Source organism: Rosa chinensis, chromosome 1 (genome assembly GCF_002994745.2).
Source record: "Rosa chinensis cultivar Old Blush chromosome 1, RchiOBHm-V2, whole genome shotgun sequence".
Lineage (NCBI taxonomy): Eukaryota > Viridiplantae > Streptophyta > Magnoliopsida > Rosales > Rosaceae > Rosa > Rosa chinensis.
In genome coordinates, this window is record NC_037088.1 from 56,847,504 (window position 1) to 56,865,279 (window position 17,776).

Here is a 17,776-nt window from a genome sequence, read left to right on the forward strand (position 1 = left end):
TAGGCAACGAGTTCCTTGCTTTGTCAAATGGTCGCAACCTTCTAGTGGCAGGATGAAACAGAGTGTCGCTGGATTAAATTCCATGTGGCAACATAGTAGGAAAGCTTTGCTATTTGTTATGGTGCTTCTCCTTTGTAGAGTTATCTTTCCATTATGTCACCGCTTTGTCAAAGCAAATAGAGTTGCTAGATGTGCACTCTTTGCTAATTTGTGCATGTTAGAATACATTACATTTTGTAACATGAGGTTTAGGCCCTATGTCTCCCCTTGTATTCTATGGTTTCATTAATCAAGGCTTGAGGGCAGCCGTACCGGCCCTCTTGTCAAAAAAAAAAAAAAGAGTTCACGGAAATAAGAGATTAGATGAATCTAACAGAAAAATGAAATTAGAGTCAAGACTCAAGAGGGAAACAAGAAAAAGAGAAAAAGAAAAAATACCTCCATATTATTTCTCACATTTATAATTTTTTATTAAATCATATATTTTAAAGGGTGTGCTGGCCCAATTCCGGACCGTAACTTTTCTGGATCCCCTTGATCGGTTTGCAATTCACATCTCACAGCAATAAAGGTCTTCCCTCTCTCACTCTCCAAATCTCACACAGTCACCCAAACCTTGACCCCCTTATATGCTCGCCGTAATCGCCGCCTGAAATGGAGCCCGACGGCGCAGCGCCGATGCAGGTCGAGTCCGCGGCGGACAAAAGCCCTAACTCGGAGCTCCCTCCCAAATCCAGAGAAGAAGGCGAGCTATCTTCGGATGATAATGACGTAAGATTATTACTCTCCCCAAACCCTAGCCCCATCTGCAACTTGTGTGTTGATTTTTGGTTCTTGATTATCTGTTTGAGCTTGTTGTTTCGGTGCATGAGTATTGTGTATAGATTTGGGGAAATTCTGGAAATTAGAATCGGATTTTTGATGTTAGATTGTTTCAGTTCCTGGATATTGGAGTTTACTTTAGTTTGGGTAACTTATAGGATTAGATTGAGTAAGAGTGTTGAAATTAGTCTCTGTGTACATGAAATTGTGGTTGCACGGTTTTGAGTTTTAATTTATCCGTTACGCTACCGGAAAGCTCTGGATTCAATGAGGGTTTATGGTTAGAACTTAGAAGTTATGTTGGAATGAGTGATAATATAGAGGTATTGGTTGGTAAGATCATAAGGTTCTTCACCAGATTGACTCTGCTTCCGAGCTTCTTTATTAAAACGGTTCTTACCTGATAATGCCTTTCTACCATTTCTATTTTGCTAATGATTGTGTGTTGTGATTATAGTCAGTTAAGGAAGATCCATAATTGTCATTAATGGGTGCTCTTTATCCACAGGAAAATCCTGTTCTCTCGGTTGCACGTTCCACTAGTACTACAGGGCCCATGCTGGTTCCACCAGTGAACAAATTCACCCATGGGAATCAAGCGGGTAAGTCTTGCTTTTCATCACAGGGAAAGATTTCTATTTTGTTTTGTTTGAAAGATTAAGATGGAATATTTCATATATATCATCTTGTCGAGCTCCCACTCCTGCCAAATTGGCAATACATCTGAGGCTGATAGTTCCCAAAATAATTTTTTTTGACAAATTTTAAGTTGGTCTTAGGCATGTGGGTGAAATGAAAATGTGCAGATGTGAACAAATCATGTATGTAGCAGACTAGTGTACTTATTGGTGACTTCCTTTTGTCGCATTAAATTTCATGGTCCCTCATGATTCAGCATCGCGTACTAGATTGTCTGATGGACTTATGTTTATCTCACAGGGAAGGCTGTATCTCCTGCAAGCTCTGCTGATATTCAGTGCCAAACCTCCAAGCAATCTACTTCCCAGAAGAGCAATGATGCAAACAGAGTACCCTTAAAACCTGCTACACCTGGATGGCGTCCTCCACGTGCCCACTCGGGGCCCAACAATAATCTTGTGATAAGCTTCTCAGATGATGACAGTCAGAGTGATTCTGAAGAAAAAGAGCGTGGGAAACTAAAAGCTTTACAAACTAAAAGTAATATGGCTCGAGGGAATGCTAATGGAAAACCACCCATTTCTTCACTTGCAAAACCAAACAAGTTGGGACAGCCTGCCAGAAATGTGAACAAAGTAATGCCCAAAAAGTTGTCTATGAATCGCACATTTATGACATCAATGGCGAATATCCGTGGAGTGAATTCTAGAGATTCTGTGCCTTCATCAGTTGAGCAAGGATCTCGAGCTGGAAATTTCAATTCCATGAACAAAAATATAGTGAACAGAGAGCGTGGATATGAACTTCAAGACTTGCGACAGCAGATTGCACTGAAGGAGACTGAACTGAAGCTCAAGGAAAGTGAACTGAAGCTTAAGTCTGCCCAGCGAACTAAGGAATCAGTTACATGCAAGGATGAGAATGCTAAGGGCCTGCACAGAGATGGACCTGGTAAGTACAGTACAGGATATTCTGATGGTATGCAGACAGAACCAAAAGAGCCAGATAAAAAGCGTATAAAAGTCAGCGGTGCTTTTTCGACTCGGCTAACTACAATAAGCCCACAAGAATTACCTGTTGCAAAACCTTTATTACCGTCAAAAACCCCAGCAATGGAGGACGATACTCAATTGAACACCAGTAAGATTGATCATCTCCAAAAAGAAAATCAAGTGCGTCCAACAGAGTCGAGCATTGTAAAATGGCAAGATCCTAATGATAAAAATGTTGCTGGAATGTTGGGTAATATACATACTGGACTGAAAGAAGGTCAGTAACTTGCTTTCCCTCTATGCACTTAGCCTGGTTAACACTTTCGAGATGCTGCATCAATAAGAGCGGTTTTTGATATGCAGGTGCTGGCATCAATGCTAAATATATCCAGTCCGATGGGAGGGGTAAGCAGATGGATTCTGTTAACCAGGCTAAATCACTGGCAAATATGACGTGCATTGATTTTCCAAATAACTTGGTAAGTGAATATGTCAATTACTACAGTATTGCAGTGTATTAGCTTACTATAACTGTATTGTAGGTTGACCTATTGTATCCCCTCTTCAGCCTGGCCTAGTAATATATCCATAATTGACAGTGTGCTTTTAGCTAAACTATTACAGTCATATTGGATCCTTATACTTCAAATTAATTTAAATGTCATAGAGGTTCAATAAACTTATAGAATAGTATGAAAGAGTTTCCATAATGGTTGAATTAAGCTTGCAGAAAACACTGAGTTTACCAGGGAATAGCTATCATCGCCTTATGTAAATAGGTTTTGCCTCGACTTCCATCCACACTTGTCATGCATATCATATTGTATAATCTTAATTCATCCTGAATGATTTTAACATCAATTTGCCTCGGGTTTAAATATGGGAGACCTGACTTATGTATATTGTGAACTTTTCTAGTCAGTGTATTTAATTATAAGTTTTCATTGTTGTTTGTTAATACAGAATAGTGTGGAGTTGAATCATACAAATACTAACACAAACACAAATAGCGGCCATCCAGAACCTGGATCCTTCTTCAACAATCCAACATCAGGAAAGAATTTAATGGGAAGTGGTGACCATCAGGAAACCATATCCATTGACAAGAGACTTGAACCCTCATTCTACAGTAAATGTCAGGTTTGTTTCTGGTCACTAAGTTTTCATGTGAGGTCCCTTCTTCTGTCCGATTGTATTAATTCCCTCTATCTGTTATTTGTTAACTATGTTAATACTTATTCTTTCTATTTTCCTTCTAGGCACTCCTAAACAACACAAACCTCTCGAACTGTTTTGGTAATGCAAACGTTACAGGAGATGACAACATGAAGATGCAGTCATTGGTTCAAATGGAGGAAATGCTAGACAAGAATCTGGAGGATGCACAAGAGCATAGGCGAAGGTGTGAAATTGAAGAACAAAATGCTCTTAAAGCTTATCGTAAAGCGCAGAGGGCTCTTCTTGAGGCGAATGCTAGGTGTGATGTTCTTTATCGGAAAAGGGAACTATATTCTGCTGACTTCCGTGCTTACATTATTAACAATCCCAGTTTGTTATGTTCCTCAAGGCAGAATGAACAAGCTGGACTTGGGTTGGATCACCCTAATAACTTGTCTGAAAATGTGAATTTGATACCCACGTCAAGCCATCAGATGCTGCCGGACCAGAATGACTGCAATCTAGCGGTTATTGATTCCAACATCCAATGTGTTAACAGCTCTCAGATCCCGAATCCCTACCAGCATTTGAGTGGAGAAAACATTGGCTCAGAACCATGCAGTGAACCTGACGCTAGTACATCTGAGCCAGTGCCTCTTCTGGGCAATACTGGCACAGATGGAGTTTGCTCTCCATCCAATGAACCAAATGGTTCAGCAAATGAAGATGATGATACATTTTCATTCGAAAATGAATCTGTTCAACCCAATGGTGAATGCCATCTTGTAGACAAACAAAAGGAGACAGATAATGAATCAAATAGGATAATGTCTATTGACCCCAACGAGGAATCTTTACTTCTCGAAAAAGCTTTGAGGTCTACACTATTTGCAAAGCTAGGAACAAAAAATGTGTTGAAGAACAGTGTTGTATGTAATGGCACAGGGATTGCAGTGGAACGAGAGGCTGAAAATGATGCGAGAAGTGAAGAACCACAAAAAGTAAACGGCAGTTCTCCCGTCTCAGAGGTGGAGAAAAATCAACAATCTGATATTGAGGGTAATCTCATTTTGGGCTCATATTCTCTTTTAAAAGCACAAAAAAAGGTCCATTTTTCAATTATTAGACTTCTTGTGCATACCAAAGTGTTAATCTGAGTTTAACATGTTGGTCAGTGCCCCATGCTTTAAATTTTTTTGAACTAAAGGGTGAATGTGTTGATGAAGGGCATGCAGAAGTGGTGATGAAGTTACATTTGAGACAATATATGATTTTTTATTGCTCATCACGAGGTCTTTTTTTATCATGCTGTTATTCAGGTTTTGATATTTGTCTTTACCTTGTAGGCGTTGATGTGCATGAAAAAAGTTTCACTGAGGCTCCTCTTGAGATCCAGAGAAAGCATTCCATCGAACATTTGTCTTTGAATTCTCATTCCAGTGGATATTTTGAGGACAGATGTTCCTTTGGAGGTGACCACTCATTGACTTCTATGATCTTTTCGCCTTCCTACATCTTGAGTAGTGCTTTTGGGTATATGAAGGTTATAGACCCAAACAATGTGATGGAACATCAGGACAGAAGTCAACAGAGTGGAACTCGTGATACTAATATTGAAGAAGGTGCTTGTATAAACTCTGGTAAAGTGCAGTTTAGCAGTACCATGGTAGACACAACGAAAAAGGCTCTGGTGAAATTATGTGATAGAGAAGATGGCTCTTATACCACTGGTCCTGCTGTTGATCCCTTTTGGCCACTTTGCATGTATGAGCTACGAGGAAAATGCAACAATGATGAGTGTCCTTGGCAGCATGTTAAGGACTACTCTACCACCGATATGTCTCCACATCAGCATGATCATTCTGAAATTGCTGGTATGTCTAATCCCTTCATGAAATTTTGACTAGCATGTTGTTTTTTGCATTCTTGAAAAGTTTTTTTTTCCTGCAGGTTGTCAGGTTGGACAAACGTTTTGCAAAGAAAAGTGTGATGGTTCAGCAAAAGTTCCCTGGCGTCACAATTGTATGACTTTACCAACTTACCTTGTTGGCTTAAGTACTCTAAAAGCTGATCTGCATTCATATGATTCTGTTCTAGCACGGAGAAATGGTGAATGCTGGAAGAAGTGTTTCAGCCTTTTCTTAGCATTGTCAAAGTCGTTTCAAAAAGATTTTCCTACAGATGGACCGGTCTCGCATGGAAATGACGGCCGCATTGAGGTCCCTGTGAGTTGGAACAGACAGTCATCGTATTTCCAGAGTAGAAATAGCGGAGTGGTTTGTTTATTGATTTCCTCTTTTCACTCATTCATTTGCCTTATCTTGCATGCTTGTATTGTTCCTATACTTAGTGTGTTGCATTATCTAGTGCTGTGAAATATTTTGTAGTTTCTAAACTTCTATGTTCCCTGTATACCAAGCTTCTAAACTTCTATGTGTCTTTTCAATCCCACCCTCTTCCCTCCTCCTTTTTTCTTTTCTATCTGGCTTGCGTATCAATCATAAATAATCTGCAATCTGTAATGCTCTTCAACTGTATTGCTGTTTCAATAGTCCATCACCCTGTTTTGTACTAACTTTCCTTCTCACAATTTGATTACTTAGAATCAACCGGATCAAGCTTTGGCTGACAATGAGCAATACCTGGAAAAGGCTCTTTTAATTTTCAGTCAGGAGGTCAATGCACTTGAGGGTATGAAAAAGGTAACAAATGCTCGTGTGACCACAATTTTTTAGTTCTGATCAGAGACTTTAGTATTATCTTATATTTCTTACCTTTGCAGGCTCTTCCTGTATTGGCACGTGCTCTTGAGGCTGATCCAACATCCGTAGTTCTCTGGGTCTTTTATCTACTTATTTACTATAGCAATATGAAGTCAGTAGGGAAGGATGACATGTTCTCTTGTGCGGTATGCTATTACATAATTCCTACTCTTGCAATCTTTTTTTCTTTTCTTTTTTTGAAGCACGAATACTTGGGGCAGTTACACATGTGGATACATCCCTATAGACATTTTTGGCATTTAGGAGTTGGTGATACTCATTGATAGCTGGAACACGCAAGCTATGCTTATCTTCATTTACTTTATCCCTTTTAAAATGTTATACTTTAATTTTTGTGAGCTTAGGTTTAACCCCCTGGCCTCCTGTATGGATATTTTGATTCTTAGTTGCACTACTCTTCACATTGCGTTCATTAAACAATTGTTTTTATATCTTTCCATCCAAGACCAAGCAATCTGATTGATATGCTGTAGTGTTTTTGGGGTGCATATTAATTTCTGATAGCCTGGGGCATACACATCATGCAGCCAGATGATGTGTATGTAAGGAAAACATATACCTATACTATATTTCTTACCTAGGTAGTAAGACCCCCCTTCTCTGAATTATATTCCATTGAACAGTCTATAACATGATTTATGCAATTTTTGGCTTGATTATCTCTCGAAATAAGTTTCATCCTACAAGCTTTTCTCTTCCATTTTTGAGGTTTTCTCCCCCTTTTTCCCACTCTTGTGTTAGTTATCTACTATTCTAGTCTTTTTCAACATGCTGTTTCTTTGTGCATTCTAGATATGAAATTTGAAACTTTTGTCTGGAAACACTTCTCCTCTTCTTCCTCAGGTCAACTACAATGATCAATCTTATGAACTTTGGATTATGTTCATCAACAGTCGGGTGCGGCTAAGTGACCGATTGGTTACCTACGATCTTGCCCTCTCAGCACTGTGCCGCCATGCTTCTTCTGCCAAAGATAAAGTGCATGCTAGTGCTTGTATCTTAGACTTAGTTTTGCAAATGGTGGACTGTCTATGCATGTCTGGGAATGTTGAGAGGGCCATTCAGAAAATTTGTGGACTCTTCTCTGCTGCCACAAATATTTATGACCCCGATTCTCCATTGCTTACTGATATGCCCAAATGCCTAACAAGTCATGACAAATGTATTTTGGGGGTGTGTTGTGTTTACTTGGTTATCTATAGGAAACTTCCTGATGCTGTAGTACTGCAGTTTGAATGTCAGAAAGAACTGTTTGCAATAGAATGGCCTTCTATTGAATTAACAGATAATGAAAAGCAGAGGGCTGTCAAACTGATGGAAGCAGTAGAAGATTCTGTATGTCAATCGCTGGATAAAGGTGATTTTAATCTCAGTTTGGCACATTTTTTTGCTCTGAGCCACTTAAGGTGCATGGCAGCTATTGACAGCTTAGAAAGGTGTAGTAATCTTCTGGGTAAATATCTTAAAATGTTCCCGTCCTGCTTAGAGCTTGTTCTAATATCGGCAAGGGCCCAAAAACATGCTCCTGGTGATTCGCTTTTTGACGGATTTGAGGAAGCCCTAAATAATTGGCCAAAAGAAGTCCCGGGAATTCAATGCATCTGGAATCAGTATGTTGTATATGCCTTTCAGAAAGGACAATTTGATTTTGGTAAAGAACTTATAGGCCGTTGGTTTCATTCTTTTTGGCAAGTTCATTGTATTCGAAATGGTACATTAGATGACATGGAGTGTGATAACTCAGATGGCTCACTAGGATTGGCTTCGGATTCATTTCTGCAGACACTTAATACTGATTCTAAGCAGATGGACGTAATGTTTGGATATCTTAATCTCTCGCTGTATAAGTTAATCCAAAATGATCAGATAGAAGCTCGCTTAGCCCTCGAGAGGGCATTGAAGGCTGCTGTGCCAGAATATTCAAAGCATTGCATGAGGGAGCATGCATTATTTATGCTAAGTGAGGAATCAGGATTTAAGGAGAATGGTTGTCCTAGTGTCATGGAGAAGATTTTGAAACGTTACATAGGTGATGCCGAAGTTTTCCGTTCATCTGAGCCATTATCTAGGCAGTTTATTGCCAACATCAAGAAGCCAAGAGTACGACAGCTGGTTAGTAACGCATTCAGTCCATTCTCATCTGATTTTGCTCTTGTAAATTCAGTTCTTGAAGTGTTGTATGGACCTTCTCTTTTACCGAAAAAGACTGGTAAGACAAAATGTCTGGTGGATTTTGTTGAAGCTATCTTGGATATAACTCCATCCAACTATCAGTTAGCTATTTCTGTCTGTAAGCTGTTAATTACTGGCAACAATGTGACTGATATTACTTCAGTCAGTGTTTTGTTCTGGGCTAGCTCAAACTTGGTCAGTGCAATCTTTCGTGCAGTCCCAATTCCGCCAGAGTATGTATGGGTAGAAGCTGCAGACATATTGGGCAATATGGTGAATGTTGAGGTTATTTCTGAGAGGTTTTATAAGAGAGCTTTATCTGTATATCCTTTCTCTGTCAAGTTGTGGAAATCGTATTACATGCTTTCTATGATGACTACAGGGAATATGAACACTGTTGTGGAAACAGCAAAGGAAAAAGGTATAGAACTTGATTAAAGGTTCTTTCTCTGCATTTCTAAAGCTTTTGGGGCCACGTTTTTGAGTATATGTGGCGTGTGGAGGCTTGATCTTGTATATGATACAGTGGTAAATTGGAAAGTCGGCAGAGTTGATTTTCTGATGCAATTTTGCTAACAGAAGGTTAAATGTGAAATTAGGAACTACAGAAGCTTGTACATGATAGGAGCGCAATCAAAGAGATTAAGGGTTCAGCAACTTCGCTACACTTTCTGAAATTTGATAGAGACAAAGGAATCTCTGCACATGAGGTGCAGTGTCTATTTTGTGGTGAACTTACTTTGCTTGCTTTATATTTCATGTTGTCTTCCTTCTTCTTAGTAACTTCACACAATCTGTTGATTTATTGTAGCTGCCAGATTGTTGTACATGAATCACAGAAATGAAATGGGAATGTGTTTAGTTTTTGAATTTCTGTTGCCCACCAATTTTTAACTTTTTATGCAATTTTTATATACATTTCACTGATCGAACCCTGTAGAAGTTGGGTGTAAGTTGAGGTAGTTCTGCATGTATCCTGGTCTCATGACCCTCCTTGTCTTCTCCTTGGTCATTGTACATTACAAACAGCCACTCTAATAATCGACTTGGAAGCACTTCTCCTGGAAGTATGGTCAGGTGAAGCATTGGAGTTTTTCTAAAGCGTGGGATTAGATGTTCATCGCCTCTCAGGTTTTCTGGCAATCTGAACCTCCTGGTGCAGTCTTCATGACTCATGATACTCACGTTGTCTGTCTTCTCTACTGGGCTCTTCTAACATAAACAGAAGCACTATAATAAAAATATGCAAACAGTCTTAACATGTCAGCACAATAATCTGAACTAATGGCTGATATTTTTCCTCGGTGATCTCACCTCTTTGGGGCTTTGTGCATAAAATCCCTCTCCCATTTTAAAGGCAAGGGTTTTGTGGTTTGGAGTGTTAAAGAATCGACTCTTTGACAATAAAATCACAACTTAAAAATGTAATGTTAATTGTTAAAGACAATTTAATGAAATTTCATGATGCTGACGTTATTTGATTCAAACATTGTTCAGTTCAACAAATTAAATTAGTTTAACACGAAAATTTAAATATGTGCTTAATGCGACTTCATTAGAATGAACAATTAAAACCACTAGAATACTAAGTTATTAACATTCTTTCAACTAATTTTCATTCAGGTACCAATTACTTAATGATCTTGCTTAACTACAACTATACAAGTCCTCGCTATTAAACTCGGCATTGTTTATTTCCCATTTCCCACAAAAAAGCCAGGAAAAGAAAAAGCGATGAAGGTTAAAAAAAAAAAAAAAAATCGGCAGCGACATGTCGTTCAATACCACACCATAGAGTAGAGACATCATCTTCTCTTCTCTGTGGAAACCATTTTTGCTTGGGGCTTAAACCCTCGCTGCAAAACCCTAACCCCAGTCGGTGTACGACTAGCTAGGGCACAGATTTAGCGCCATGAATAATCTGAAACTCTACTCGGAGGTCTCTCTGAACCTCCAGTTACAGTCCCCACAAGAAGAGCTCATCCTCTTCTCCGCCTTCGACATCGAGCAGAGCCGCCTCTTCTTCGCCTCCTCCGCCAACAACATCTACGCCACCCACCTCTCCTCTCTCCAGGTTCGCCTCCCCTCCTCAATTCCTAAACCCTAATTTCTGATTCCCAAAACCCTAATTCGGACTCTTAAATTTGCTTTACAGCATGAGAGGGCGTGGAGCAAGACCTCGATTCCCGCGCACGTCACTCGGATCGAGCTGGATGAGGCCGAGGACTCCATCACTTCGTTTGTTTACCTCATGGAGAAGGAGGCACTCTTGGTTGGGACCAGTAAAGGCCTTCTGCTGCTGCATAGTGTCGATGACAATGCCTCGCAAGTCGTCGGCGGAGTCGACGGCGGTGTGAGGTGTGTTTCGGCTAGTCCGGATGGAGATGTTCTGGCTATAATTACAGGGACTGGGCAGATACTGGTGATGACTCTGGATTGGGACTTGCTTTACGAGACTGCACTTGAGGATGTTGCTGAAGATGGCAGCCGCATATGTAAGGACCTCTCTCTCTCTCCTTTGCTTATTAATTTTCCGATTTTCGCTTTGATTCGATGCGTAGTTGCTATTGTTTGATTGGGGAAATAGAAATGTGTGAACTGAAGGTTAGTTAGGGATAACTTGTGTGGCATTGATGTGTGATCGAAATGACTGGACTATGGTTTTCAGGTGATCTAACATTGTCGAATATTGAAAGCCCCATTGCTTGGCGCGGTGATGGGAAATACTTTGTCACACTAAGCGAGGCGTTGGATTCTACCTCTATGCTTAAGAGGCTTAAGGTTTGGGAGCGACATTCAGGGGCGTTACATGCTGTTTCGGAATCAAAGTCGTTCATGGGTTCAGTGGTGGACTGGATGCCAAGTGGGGCGAAAGTTGCGGCTGTTTATGATAGGAAAGCGCAAAATGAGTGTCCTGCAATCGTGTTTTACGAGAGGAATGGGTTAGAAAGAAGCCTGTTTAGCATTAATGAGCAAGCTAATGCAACCGTAGAATTTCTCAAGTGGAATTGCAGTTCAGATCTTCTTGCCGCCGTTGTCAGATGTGATAACTATGACTGTGTCAAGATTTGGTATTTCAGTAACAATCACTGGTACTTAAAATCTGAAATTAGATACCCAAGACACGACGGAGTGAGGTTTGTCTGGAATCCAACAAGGCCACTGCAGTTAATATGTTGGACTCTTGGCGGCCAGATTACATCTTACAACTTCATATGGAATTCAGCCGTGATGGAGGACTCAACTGCATTGGTAATTGATGACTCCAAGATACTTGTAACCCCCCTTTCTTTATACTTAATGCCACCTCCTATGTATTTATTCAGCCTTAAATTCTCGAGTGTTGTCCGGGACTTTGCCTTCTACTCCAAGAATTCTAAGAACTGCTTGGCTGCTTTTCTATCAGATGGCTGTTTATGTATTGTAGAGCTTCCTGCAACTGATACATGGGAAGATCTAGAAGGAAAAGAGTTACTTGTTGAAGCGTCCAGTTCTGATTCACCATTTGGTTCAGTTTTGCATCTAATATGGTTGGATCCCCATAAGATTCTTGCTGTTTCTCACCATGGGTTCAGTCATAGTAATTACTTGCCTCAGACTTCACTTGGTGAGGAAGACCTTGGTTTTTATTTGCAGGAAATTGAGCTTACATGCTCTGAGGATCATGTCCCAGGTTTATTGACATGCTCAGGTTGGAATGCTAAAGTCTCCAGTCGAAACTCTCTAGAAGAGACCATTATTGGAATTACTCCTAATCCTGCTTCAAAAGGTTCAGCATTTGTTCAATTTGATGGTGGAAAGGTTTATGAGTATGTTCCAAAGTTAGGCATCTCCCGAGGGGCTTCAAAGCTTGATTGGAGCTTCTCATCAACTTGCCCTTGGATGAGTGCGGTTCTAGTTGGAGATAGTGTGTCATCGAAACCTCTGCTTTTCGGACTTGATGACAGTTGTAGGCTGCACGTCAGTGGAAAGATAATATGCAACAACTGCAGCAGTTTTTCATTCTACTCAAATTTGGCTGATCAGGTGATCACACATTTAATTTTGGCAACTAAGCAGGATTTGCTTTTTGTTGTTGAAATATCAGATGTATTGCAAAAAGAACTTGAGATAAAACATGAGAACTTCATCCATGCTGGTAAGAAGAAAAGAGAAGAAAATAGAAACTTTATAAACATATGGGAAAGAGGTGCCAAAGTTGTTGGTGTCGTTCATGGAGATGAAGCCGCTGTCCTGTTGCAACCATCTCGTGGCAATCTAGAATGCATTTACCCAAGAAAGTTGGTCCTGGCCTCTATTTGCAATGCATTGGTCCAAAGGCGTTTTAGAGATGCACTTCTCATGGTGAGGCGTCAGAGGATAGATTTCAATGTCTTGGTTGACTATTGTGGTTGGCAGGTGTTTCTTCAATCAGCGGCAGAATTTGTCAAGCAGGTCAATAATTTGAACCACATGACTGAGTTTGTTTGTGCCATAAAGAATGAAGATACTACAGAGACGCTATATAAGGAATTTATTTCTTCACCCTCTCCTAAAGAAGCTAAAGATGTGCAATCGCAGGACTCCAAGGGTTTTGATTCCAATAACAAGGTATCTTCTGTGCTGCTGGCCATTAGGAAGGCTCTTGAGGATCAATTACCGGAAACTCCTGCAAGGGAGCTTTGCATTCTGACCACTCTTGCTCGTAGTGACCCCCCTGCACTTGATGAGGCTTTAGAGAGAATAAAAGTTATCCGTGAGGCAGAATTGTCAGGTTCCAATGACCAAAGGAGAATGTCTTACCCCACTGCTGAAGAGGCTTTGAAGCATCTCCTATGGTTATCTGATTCGGAATCTGTTTATGAGGCAGCTTTGGGCCTTTATGATTTGAACCTTGCAGCTATGGTGGCATTGAATTCTCAGCAGGACCCTAAAGAATTCCTTCCTTTTCTTCAAGAATTGGAAAGTATGCCTGATACTTTAATGCGCTATAACATTGACCTTCGGCTGCAGAGGTTTGAGAAGGCCCTCAAGCACATTGTTTCTGCAGGAGACACTTGCTATGCAGATTCTATGAACCTGATGAAGAAAAATCCTCAACTCTTTCCACTGGGACTTCAGCTGATAGCTGATCCTAACAAGAAGAGGCAAGTTCTCGACGCTTGGGGAGATCATCTTAGCAATGAAAAATGCTTTGAGGATGCTGCTACCACTTATTTGTGCTGCTCCAGTTTTGAGAAGGCTTTGAAGTCGTACCGTTCTTGTGGTAATTGGGGTAAGGTGCTTACAGTTGCCGGGCTTCTAAAACTGGGTAAAGATGAGATAATGCAACTGGCTCATGATCTATGTGAAGAATTGCAAGCTCTTGGTAAACCAAAGGAAGCTGCCAAAATTGCGCTGGAGTATTGTGGTGAAATTAACAATGGGATGAGTTTGTTGATTAGCGCAAGGGACTGGGAGGAAGCTTTAAGAGTTGCTTTAATGCACAGTAGACAGGATTTGATCTCTGAGGTGAAGAATGCAGCTTTGGAATGTGCAGTCTTGCTGATTGGTGAATACGAGGAAGGTTTGGAGAAAGTAGGGAAGTACTTGGCTCGCTACTTAGCTTTAAGGCAAAGAAGGTTACTCCTTGCTGCAAAAGTCCAGTCAGAGGAACGGTCAATGAACGATCTTGATGATGATACTGCTTCAGAAGCTAGCAGTAATTTCAGTGGAATGAGTGCTTACACCACTGGGTATGTCTTTTACATACTTTTATTCATACAGGTCTACCTCTTTAATTCATTGGGAGGATGATTCTCCATTAAGTCTCCATTAAGTACATCTTAAAGTTTGTATTTTAAAGTTTGTACATCTTCAAGTTTATTCGCACATCTTAAAGTTTGTATTTTAAGTGTGTGCCTAATCTTGTGAGCAGGACTAGGAACAGCTCTGCCACTTCCATGAGATCAAGTGCAGCTAGCAGGGCTAGAGATGCCAGGCGTCAGAGAAAGAAAGGAAAAATCCGTGCTGGCAGGTAGTTAAATGCTCTTTTCTGGAATGTTTCCATTGTTCCTCCTCATTCAGTCTCAAATAACTACTTGACATTGCAGTCCTGGTGAGGAGATCGCTCTTGTTGATCACTTGAAGGGGATGCCTCCAACAAGTGAAGCACTACAGGAGCTAAAATCCTTGTTGCATACGCTTATGATGCTTGGCGAGGTTGAAACTGCAAGAAAGCTGCAGAAGGCTGGAGAGAACTTTCAACAGTCGCATATGGCAGCAGTCAAACTAGCCGAAGATACAGTATCCACTGATGGCATAGATGAGCAGACACAGACTTTGGAGCATTATACACAAAGTACTAGAGATGTAGTGCAAAACTCCGAGGCTTTCTTTTGGCGTTGTAAAGTATTTCTTTCTCCTTGAGTCTTCTGGTAAATTTCTACTACAAGATCTTTTGAGACAGCTTGGAGACTCATTTTATGTGGATGAAATGTACATCTCTGCTACCAAGGTTTTACAACTCTGCAGACTTCTATATGATGCCTGTATTGGGGTCGGGCAGACGGTGAAGAATGATCCTTATTTGAAGTGATGGGCACTTTGGGACATTTCTGGGGGAGCTTGCACTCCTGAGTCCTGATCCTCCCATTCCGCCCCGATTCGGTGCACTCCATGTACTGTTTTCTGAAGGAGCATAAAGGGAAGGATCCGGAAAAGAGCAATTTCGAATTCCAGTTCTATCAATATAGTAATTGACGCTCATTTTTATCTCATTATAATGAATACTTATTTTCATTAACCTAGATATGCATTACCTCTATATACATAGATTTTTTCTTTCTTTCTATTATTGTTGTTATTGTTATTGTTTATTTGTTTTTTTATTTTAACGTACCATATACATATACAACCTATAAGAACAAAATTTCATATATGTGACTAGCTCTATCAATTAGGGAATCTTTCTAATAAGAATCACTAAAATGAGGATTAGTTCATGAGGACTTTTTTTTGTTTTTTTTAGTACAATATAATGTTAATTAGTAGTTGATCAGGTTAATTTGGGTTGAGTTGTTAATTAACTAGGTTGTTATTGTAGCCAATGGTAGGTAGCTCATCCTTGGGTTATATAAACCAGAACTTTGTACTCCTTTCATCATCTATCAACATATCAGTATTTCTTCTTTGCGTTATTTTCTTCCTTCTGCAATTTCTTTCTTCATTGGGGTTCTTACCCTAACAAGATGAAGATGCAGTCAAACTATTCATGAAGATTAGTTCTTTACAATAAAGTAAAGGTCAAAGAAGCAAAATTCAGGGACTCACTAAAAAGGGGGAAGGCTCAACAAACAGAGCATTGCAGCTGGGCCTAGAGTTGATCTTCGGTTCTACATAAGGAGGAGGTCTCTCTTCCCTTTCTTCATGCCCAACTTCTGTAATCATCATATTGCTTGCTCTAACCCCAAATTTTCTACTTTTTGAGTAGTCGGAGCAAGCTTTATGAGCAATACGCAATCAACTGTGGAGCTTAACTAAAACACATTATAGAAGAAGTCAGACAAAGCAATTTGCTTAAGCTGACACTCGGACGAATAGTTTTCGTCAAACACATGGCAAGCAACTATCAGTCTACTCCTGAACAACAGAAGCAGGCAAACGACTTGTTGGCTACTATGGCCACAGGTGTTACTCAGTTGGACATCCCATTGATGATGGCAACAGAGATTGAAGAAATGTCATATTTACTGTGCCAATAAGAAGTTAATTCCAACTCAAACCCAAGTTTAGGATTAGACGATATGGGTTATCAAAATCTAGAAAATGTTATGGAAGCGTAATGGACCCACACGACACTTCAGCAGAAATGACAACAAATAAAGAGTCTTTGGTCGCTTCGAACCCGGTAGAAGTTTGTAGATAACGTTAGGTGTCACTTTGACCTAACCATGGTTGGTGACTTGATAATTTGTAATCCTAGTTAGGACAATTTTGTAATCATAGTTAGTTAACTAGAGCTAATTTTCAATTGTATACGTAGGACTCATTGTTGTGAGAAGAGGATCATCGATCCCTTCACCTCTTTAGCTTCCTTGTAGTTATAAAAACTTTCCTTCTTTGTCTATACCTCTGTAAGAAATTTCTAGCTACATCAATAAAAAAGTTCCTTTGTGTAATTGGTATCAGAGCTAGCTTACCAAGTTTTTATCCTTTTTGTATATATCCTACGAAGCTTGAAGGCTTGAGCAAACTCAAGTACAAGTTTTATCCTTGTGCATATCCATGTAGCTTACCAAGTTTCATCCTTGTTCACACACACATATCTGCTCTAACGCCCTAATCCTATAATGCAACCCTCCAAGCGCATGAAGTGGTGAATTATTTCGAGCTTGCTACTTGCAAATTCAGTTCCAAGAACAAGCATCTTATTGCTTCAAGTTTACCGCATCATGTATATTTTTTCCAATCCATTCAAGTAGAGAAGGACACAGTATAGGATGATTGGGGGCTGTGGCCCCAGTGCAATTTTGGCTTTTATCAGTTGGGGTTCACCATTTTTGTTCAGCTTCGCCCCCATAACAAGAAAATCATGCAATCATCTCAAAGCAAACAAACAACACAAAAATGCAAAAGACAACAAACAAAGTGCCAGTCACAGTGAGATTGGACAGAGAAGAACCAATACTCAATTGGCAGGATCAATGCAGTACCACAAAGATTTCCCACATTAAAAGACCCATGACAATTTGCCAAACAAATATGTAGAACCAAAAGAAAGAAAGCGCTGAGAAAGATCGCAATTGGAATTCCAAAAATATGATAATTGCATGGCATCTATGTGAAAAAAGATCGGAATGGTTCAACATCAAATTGAAAAGTGGAACAAGGATGATGGACAAATTTTTGGTTGCGATCAGAGGTAAAGGACTAAAGGCGGTGGGTTGGGTGGCGGTTTATGGTGGGGAAGAGACGGGAGAGAGAGAGAGAGATTTTAATATGTATAATCTCACCTTTTTTTTACGTATAAATTCAAGTAAAAAAAGAAAGACAAACACACGCATCACACGGTCTATTACCTAGTGTTCATCTATTTACTTAGTGATGCTTGCCTCTTTAGCACAACATCAAAAGACCAACCAAAGACTAAAGACCTTATTTCTAACGCCATCTTTTGAACATTTCTTTGCTTGGTGATTGAATCATATAACTATCAATCTGCATTAACTAAACAAGCATCAGGAATCAACA

At 40.0% G+C, this 17,776-nt stretch overlaps 2 protein-coding genes across 3 annotated transcripts; both read left to right on the top strand.

Moving 5' to 3' along the window:
- The first annotated feature begins 525 nt into the window (after positions 1-525).
- LOC112182640 lies at positions 526-9,436 on the top strand. 2 transcript variants are annotated; one of them, XM_040508799.1, is made up of 11 exons: positions 526-771; positions 1,331-1,424; positions 1,762-2,730; positions 2,817-2,932; positions 3,417-3,593; positions 3,713-4,670; positions 4,958-5,485; positions 5,562-5,887; positions 6,215-6,313; positions 6,394-6,519; positions 7,238-9,436. In XM_040508799.1, the coding sequence occupies exons 1-11, from the start codon at positions 655-657 to the stop codon at positions 9,002-9,004; spliced, it is 5,277 nt and encodes a 1,758-aa protein (XP_040364733.1). In that variant the 5' UTR covers positions 526-654; the 3' UTR covers positions 9,005-9,436. The 2 variants fall into 2 exon arrangements, with proteins under 2 accessions (XP_040364733.1, XP_040364734.1); XM_040508800.1 differs by having other exon boundaries at positions 5,562-5,836.
- Positions 9,437-10,373: 937 nt separating this feature from the next.
- Positions 10,374-15,370, top strand: LOC112182641 (elongator complex protein 1). Its single transcript, XM_024321153.2, has 5 exons — positions 10,374-10,640; positions 10,722-11,061; positions 11,235-14,280; positions 14,463-14,561; positions 14,638-15,370. Exons 1-5 carry the CDS (start codon positions 10,479-10,481, stop codon positions 14,951-14,953), a joined length of 3,963 nt encoding a protein of 1,320 aa, XP_024176921.1. The 5' UTR covers positions 10,374-10,478; the 3' UTR covers positions 14,954-15,370.
- The last annotated feature ends 2,406 nt before the right edge of the window (positions 15,371-17,776 follow it).

Coding starts and splice junctions, on each gene's coding strand:
- LOC112182640 (XM_040508799.1), top strand. CDS start 655: ATGGAGCCCGACGGCGCAGCGCCGATGCAGGTCGAGTCCGCGGCGGAC. Junction 2,731..2,816: donor ACATACTGGACTGAAAGAAG/GTCAGTAACTTG, acceptor TTTGATATGCAG/GTGCTGGCATCAATGCTAAA. Junction 4,671..4,957: donor TCAACAATCTGATATTGAGG/GTAATCTCATTT, acceptor TTTACCTTGTAG/GCGTTGATGTGCATGAAAAA.
- LOC112182641 (XM_024321153.2), top strand. CDS start 10,479: ATGAATAATCTGAAACTCTACTCGGAGGTCTCTCTGAACCTCCAGTTA. Junction 10,641..10,721: donor CCCACCTCTCCTCTCTCCAG/GTTCGCCTCCCC, acceptor TTTGCTTTACAG/CATGAGAGGGCGTGGAGCAA. Junction 14,562..14,637: donor GGAAAAATCCGTGCTGGCAG/GTAGTTAAATGC, acceptor TTGACATTGCAG/TCCTGGTGAGGAGATCGCTC.